We start from the raw sequence: 6,653 nt of genomic DNA, 5'->3' as shown, positions 1-6,653 counted from the left end.
GCCTCGGTCGAACGCCTGCATGCAACAGGTTTGGATGACAACCCCCGTGATTCATACAATGCGGAGTCATCCCACCGAGCCCTAGATCCGTTCCTCTATGACAGGAGGACGATCCCCGAAGGAACGAGCTTTGACAGACCCGTCCCGCCCCGAAGTCGCGGTCAACCTGGCCTTTCAGCTAGCGAACCCCACGGCAGCGGGAGCGGCATCATCCTGCGCCCCCGCAGCCACGAGCGCCCAACGGCTGTTGGAATTGCGGCAGCCCTGACCATTTTGGTCGGGAATGCCCGCGACAAAGACCAAACACCCGTAATGTGCCATCGGGAAACGGTCGCAGCCGGCCTCCATGAATGCTCGCTCAACGACGTCGGCAAGTTGCGAAGAAAGCGAGCAGACGGTTACTATCCGTGGCCTTGATCAGTCAAAAACTAGCTTTGCAAGCGGTAAGATAACGCAAAGAGATGCTTTGGCTCCTCTTGCTTTTTCTGTCCGAGATTACATCGAGGATAAGGAACCAAACATCGCCGTTCGAATTTTGGGTAAAGATTACATCGCCCTTATCGACACGGGAGCTACGCTATCCCTTATCGGGGACAGTGTTTACGAGCATTGCGTATCACGGCATGTGGAATCTACGACTTGTTGAAATCGCAGCGCGCCCTTGTGACTGTGGGCGAAAGCTGCCACGTTGCTGCGTTCGAGGGTATATTGGTTGGAAAATAAGCCTGTTGAAAGGGGTTGCGCGTTGTGTAGATTCTGTTGGTTCAGTGCATGCGGTGTCGCTTTGAACGTGCAATGATCTGCGAGGATTGGGTCCCTTTTCCCTTCAATAGTCTAGGATGGCGACAGGACCTCTCACGCTGTAAAAAAGTCACCGAGGACGAAATTTGGCGATATTTAGGTCGCACCTCGTGTTCTCTTCGGCAAGCACATCGCGGCTGGGCATTCAAAGAAGAAGGTTTCGTCCGCAACGTGATGCTGAATGAAGAGACTGAGAACTCTGGTTTTGGGCTACTAAGGGCTACCTGTACGCCGTCGATGAGAAAAGGCTTGTACACTGTGTCTGCATGGTACAAGAAGGAGGATGGACGAATCGGTGGGGCTCACTGTCAGTGCGTAGCAGGGTAAGTTGTGCATTCGTTCGTTCATTAGTAGTGCGCGAATTCGTGATGGTGACATTTGCTTATTGCAGGCTCAGCGAAACTTGCCATCACGTGGCTGCTGTTCTGTTTTTCGTAGCAGATGCAGCACAGTCTGGAGTGAGAACATGCACGGATCTCCCGTGCGCTTGGATTGTGCCCTCACAAGGTTTGTACACGCTTGCTTGCTGTTGAAAATTGACTAAAACCCTGGGGTCGTCGCCTTTATCACGTTGCTTCACTGGCTTACACAACTTTTGCTGGTGATAAAGAACGCTTGCTGTGTACTGTAAAAATATAAATTTTCGCGAGGACCTAATTTTCGTGAATTTCGCGATCGAAACTTTTTCGCGAATTTGAAGTCCCTCGAAATACCGTTACCGACATAAAAAAAAAAAAAGGAAGACATTGAAATAGCGACCAACAGCAGGCAACCATCAAGAGGTTCGCCTTGAAAACGCACTGTGATTTATTAGAGCATTCTGTGGCAAATCCACCGTTGAAGATTTCTACGAAAAGCTGTCGCAGACTCACTAACAATAGTTAGATTCGCGAGTTATTAGGAATTATTATGTTAACAACTTTTACGGTATGCCACTGCAGGCGGCCCAGCAATAGCGGAGGGACGATACAAATAAGTAATACTTCCAAACATGTTTTATTCATGTGAGCATCATCTCATTATTCATGAAAACATTTTGCAGGGAAGAAAGTCCCTTCTCCAAGACCACTGCAGGAAATACATTTCCAAAAACACTTGGTACACAAGCCAGCAAGGGAATGCAGGAGGCGTATTTACAACCCATGTGAAGAACAGCGGGATAGCGACACTGATGCATACAAAGACTTGCTTGAAGACATGGGAGACCACCACCCGTCTATGCTGTGGTTTCGGCATGCCGCCCCAAACAAGGATGCCGTTGTACCCAAGAAGCCATCTCTGCCCATCAGTGACGATGCCAACCTCAGCACGGAAGGTGCTGTACTGATCAGCAAGGAGTTTCAACGGTTCCTGAGGCCATTGACAGACGAGGAGAGGAATCGGATCACACTGCAAACTATGAATCAGTCCGAAAACAAGGAGTGGCACAAGGAGAGAATTGGACGCCTGACATCTTCACTGTTCAAACGAATTGTTAAGTGCCGCACCCCCGATGGACTATTGAAGCAGCTGCTGTACCCCAAGGACTCTGCTTATTCAGAGGCAATTGCCTATGGGAGAAGGAATGAGTCTGTCGCTGTTCGTGCTTATTGTGAACTTATGGCTGCTCAAGACCGCAATGTTTCTGTCCACAGCACTGGTCTGCATGTTCACTCACTATACCCTTTCATAGCAGCCTCACCTGACCGTATAGTCAGGGAACAGTCAGATGTGGGGCTGTTAGAGGTAAAATGCCCATTTTCCAAGATTGGACTTACAGCTATAGAGGCCTGTGCAGACAAAACCTTTTGTTGCACGCTGGTAAATGGAGAGGTACAGCTGCGAAGGGACCATGCATATTACTATCAGGTTCAGGGTCAGATGGGAGTCACAGGAACAACATGGTGCGACTTTGTCATATGGACCAATGCCGGAAGCACAGGGAGGTCAATTAGCATTGAAAGAATATTTTTTGACGTTACGTTTTGGGAAACAGAAGTGCTCCCTGCACTACTGCATTTTGCAAAACACGCTTTGGTTCCCGAGCTTTTAACGCAGCGTGTGAGAAGATCAGGAAAACTGTACATAAAGGGACAGTATGTGTCATACACACAATGGAAGAATGGCTACTACATGTGTGAGCAAGGTCGTGGTCTGAAATTTAAAATAAAGAAGATGGAATAAATGCTTTAACCTACGCAACTTATCTGTCTATTGAATTTATGCGCAATGCCAGTAACTAATCACAATGCAGTTTTCTGCTCCTCAGTTGATCTAACCTGGCAGTTACATGCCTCTTGTTAAACGAACATGACTGTGAGTAAACCCACATCCATAAAAGCAACACTGGAGACATTGTAGGAGTATGTTGCAAAATTTGTATTTGCTGGACAACAACTTGCTGTGCAATATGTACAAAACATGCAGTTAGCAGATCCAGTTAGTGATCAGCTATAAGCGGCAGGCGAAAATTGCTAAGGAAACAGCACACATGAAATACTTGCTCTGCAATATCAATCATAGATATTGGGAATGGCCTATCAAGGATATGGAAGGCCTTTACTCTGCGAATGGCCCTCTCAACATGCACCCTGGCACACGCCACACGTCTTGTTTCTATAACGTCAGCACAACTCATCTGGGGTTCGTGACTCTGACGATATGGCGGTCTGTACAATGTAATGCGTGGTGGCATTGCAGGGAACACGAATCCTTTATCTACCATGATCCCATCACCTGGTTGGAGTTGGTCCAAGATGCCACTCTCCTCCACCACAAGACTATCCGAAACAGATCCACCCCACAGCTTTGACACGAAGGCAATATACCCATCGGGTGTGCAACCAATTACAGCTTTGTAGGTATTATAATGCTTATATGTTGAAAACGTTCGTCTCTGCGCATTCAGGGAGGAGGGTTTCTGAATACGAATTTCAGTGGCATCCAGTACCAGCCGAGTGTTCTCAAAACCTTGAAAGGACTTGGGCAAATACGGCTTTATATTCTCCACTGTTGGAAAGGTTGTTATTGCTTTGAGCTTATGGACAAGAAAATTGATCCATGTTGCAAATATACGACTGAAATGGCCCTCTGATAGCATGAAATTCCTTGCAACTTCCCTACCAGGCATGCCAGTCCTCAGGCGGACAAGAACCATAAAAAATTCGTCAATAAGCTCGGTCTCCTTCAGCTTGCCTCGTGTCTCATTTTCTTTACGGTTGCAGAGTCCCCAATACGTCATCTTGCTGGCGTCCCGGTGGAGGTACCGAAACAGACTTGTAAACGCTTCAAAGCTTGGAAGGCCAGTGTAGAACATGGCATTGTCTGTTGATCCTCTGATAAGGTCCACATTCAAAAGCTGTGACTTGGCTTTCTCCAGGCTGCATTCCACGTATAACATCTTTGCCTTTAACTCCTCCATCTCTTTTTGCATTGATGCAATCTTCTCCGCAGCATCTCTGTTGACAACCGCAGTGCATGATGAACAGGGCTGATGAGGATCTGAAATAGAGAGCATATTGTCTGAGGTTTGTGCAGCAGGAAAAGCAAAGAAATGCAGCAGGGAGGACGTTTTCACTACACTACACCATTTCAACATCTTACCACGGTCACCCACGCTTATTGTGCCTTCACTTGGGTTTGGGTCACTGAGGTTGACCACGTCATTGTCGATGGCTGGTCGATTAACCAATGGCTCCCCAGGGGCTTCCAAAACGCACATGGCAACAGTGTCCTGGTACTGTGCATTAATGTTATCTGTGCCCTGTCTGGAGTTTTTTTCGGACTGGCTAGGGACATTGGCATCAGTAGCCGGGGTGCTACACCTAACTGTGTCCTCAATGATGCCTGTCACTTGCACGCTGATTGTGTTCCCACTGTCTTCCTCACTGGCCTGGCTACCCCGTGGGTTACTTAAGCTGTCATTATTTCGGTGACTTTCCCTGTCAATATTCTGTCGGCTACCGTGTCCCTCTGTCGGTGTTGCAGCGCCACTGTCTGGGTAAATGAAATTAAGACAAACGAATATCATTGCACTGACTTCCTGTGACTATTACACTGCCCTACAAGCATGCATGGCTAGGACTACAACCAACAGTTGAAGCATGCTCCTCATTGTTGCACGTCACACAAGAGATGTCCCATGCTCCAGGAGTACCTATGGCAATATGTGAACATCGAAACACAATCTGACGAGACTTTTCCAACAACAATACTAGATCACGCCATCTCTTATTTTTCCTTCATCACAATTTTTGTCTTCTCTATGGAACCATCTCAGAACCGGTAAACTGTGCGTACCCACAAAAATGTTGCAGTGTCATGCTGATTATAGCCTGTGCTTGTTATAACCTTTATTATCTTTTAATGCTTTGTAATCTCTGTACTGCTTCCTGCCTCATTTGCTTGTTCATCTGGCGACCTTACATGACCACTGAATGAATTCTCAATCTCGTCATCACGCATTCATCACGCGTTTTGATATTTTTTTCGCGCGATTAACCGGACAATCACAACCAACTTACGAAATGAGATGAAAATTGTTTTCGTGGTTACCTGATGCGCGTCTACTTCGTTTCTTCCAGCGGGTGTAGCGGTGAAGTGTTTGAGCCGGCCTTTTCCTGTAGGTGAAAACGCTCGGCACGAAATCCGGGTGCCCTTCTGTCGTTGACGGGCTCCCTTATAATTATGGAAGAAAACATTGCTCAAGTTTTTGTCCGTGAGTACTTCAGACATGAAAAGTGCGATTAATTACCTGTAATGAAATGGGCACCACATATCCGCGAGTGAGCGTTTGGCTGCCACGGCGTGCCATCAGGCTCCTGTCTCTTCACGGCTTGGACCCACAAAAGACGTTTCCGGGGATGTAACCTTGCAGATGGGAATCGGAAAAAGCCCACGGTATTTTCTGCGCCTCCCCGATAATAGTTCGTGCAGCCAAAAGCGACACAATGCACTGGCATCTCGTTCACCTATTCACAGCCTATTCGCATGCGAGAACCATGTTTCCCAACCAAAGTGAAGCACAGTGCTCCCGCATCCCCTGGTGTCGAGAGTATCACGATCGCGCATGCGCAGTTGACTTTTCGACAAGTCGTGGATTGCAATCCACAGATGTCACTCTTCGTCTTGCTTCCTCGCGCACGGAACGGACGGGCTGACGCCCCGAGGTTGTGGGAACTTAGGTTTCCACACATTAAATTCATTAATTAACTCTTTAATTAAGGGATTCTGGAAAAAAGCATGATAGCAGAATGAGAGACTATACTTGTTGAAAGCCATTCCGCCTCTAGCAAATCCTGAAACACGCACGTGCGTTAAAATATCCATCCCTGAATTCTCAGAGGAAACCGCAGCGAATGGGAACGCAGGGGACCACAGCGCTCATTGGATGTCAGGGGCCACGTCATTTGGAGGATGGAGATGATTGGAGTAGGCCGATATGCTGGCCAGATAAACCGCTTTCTGGCCCTGATAAGCCTGCGTCGGCGTAGATGATGCACTCTTGAGGCTCGGTTCTTCGTTTTTGTTCATTTGCATATACCAAAATCCAGCGATGAATATTTCATGGCACGCGCTCTTTTCTGGATTTTTAAAAGATAGAATGACTTTGAAAGAGGATTATCTCCCATTCTGCTATCTCGCTTTTGTCTAAAATTTCCTAATTAAATAGTAATTAATAGATTCTAGGTAATTACTCAAGTTGTACTTAAATACTCTCTTCCAGAGGATGTCCGCATGGCCCTATAACTCAATTGCAAAAGCGGCATCTGTGCTGCTCTCATAGCCTTTTTAGCAAATTGTGTAAAGGATAAAAATAAACGCCCTGTATTTTTGTTAGATCAACAAGCAGATCATTGCAAACTTCGGACACA

The 6,653-nt window shown here is 47.0% G+C and overlaps 2 protein-coding genes across 2 annotated transcripts; one reads left to right on the top strand and one right to left on the bottom strand.

Annotated features, from left to right (window-relative positions):
- The first annotated feature begins 695 nt into the window (after positions 1-695).
- On the top strand, positions 696-2,982 carry LOC135372347 (uncharacterized). Its single transcript, XM_064605977.1, has 3 exons — positions 696-1,124; positions 1,193-1,308; positions 1,844-2,982. The coding sequence occupies exons 1-3, from the start codon at positions 772-774 to the stop codon at positions 2,962-2,964; spliced, it is 1,590 nt and encodes a 529-aa protein (XP_064462047.1). The 5' UTR covers positions 696-771; the 3' UTR covers positions 2,965-2,982.
- Positions 1,779-5,861, bottom strand: LOC135372348 (uncharacterized). Its single transcript, XM_064605978.1, has 3 exons — positions 5,534-5,861; positions 5,335-5,457; positions 1,779-4,281 (listed from the first exon to the last, which is right to left on the bottom strand). Exons 1-3 carry the CDS (start codon positions 5,739-5,741, stop codon positions 3,221-3,223), a joined length of 1,392 nt encoding a protein of 463 aa, XP_064462048.1. The 5' UTR covers positions 5,742-5,861; the 3' UTR covers positions 1,779-3,220.
- Between the last annotated feature and the right edge of the window lie 792 nt (positions 5,862-6,653).

The sequence above is a fragment of the Ornithodoros turicata genome, unplaced genomic scaffold, assembly GCF_037126465.1.
Source record: "Ornithodoros turicata isolate Travis unplaced genomic scaffold, ASM3712646v1 Chromosome14, whole genome shotgun sequence".
NCBI classification, from domain to species: Eukaryota; Metazoa; Arthropoda; class Arachnida; order Ixodida; family Argasidae; genus Ornithodoros; species Ornithodoros turicata.
Note: the sequence above shows the minus strand (reverse complement) of the source record. Positions and strands in the feature narration are given on the sequence as shown.

Excerpts from the sequence above, each read along its gene's own strand:
- LOC135372347 (XM_064605977.1), top strand. The coding sequence starts at position 772 with ATGCGGTGTCGCTTTGAACGTGCAATGATCTGCGAGGATTGGGTCCCT. Across the intron at positions 1,125-1,192 it reads CACTGTCAGTGCGTAGCAGG|GCTCAGCGAAACTTGCCATC; the intron begins GTAAGTTGTGCA and ends TGCTTATTGCAG. Across the intron at positions 1,309-1,843 it reads TTGGATTGTGCCCTCACAAG|GGAAGAAAGTCCCTTCTCCA; the intron begins GTTTGTACACGC and ends AACATTTTGCAG.
- LOC135372348 (XM_064605978.1), bottom strand. The coding sequence starts at position 5,741 with ATGCCAGTGCATTGTGTCGCTTTTGGCTGCACGAACTATTATCGGGGA. Across the intron at positions 5,458-5,533 it reads TGGTGCCCATTTCATTACAG|GGAGCCCGTCAACGACAGAA; the intron begins GTAATTAATCGC and ends CATAATTATAAG. Across the intron at positions 4,282-5,334 it reads ACGAAGTAGACGCGCATCAG|ATCCTCATCAGCCCTGTTCA; the intron begins GTAACCACGAAA and ends TCTCTATTTCAG.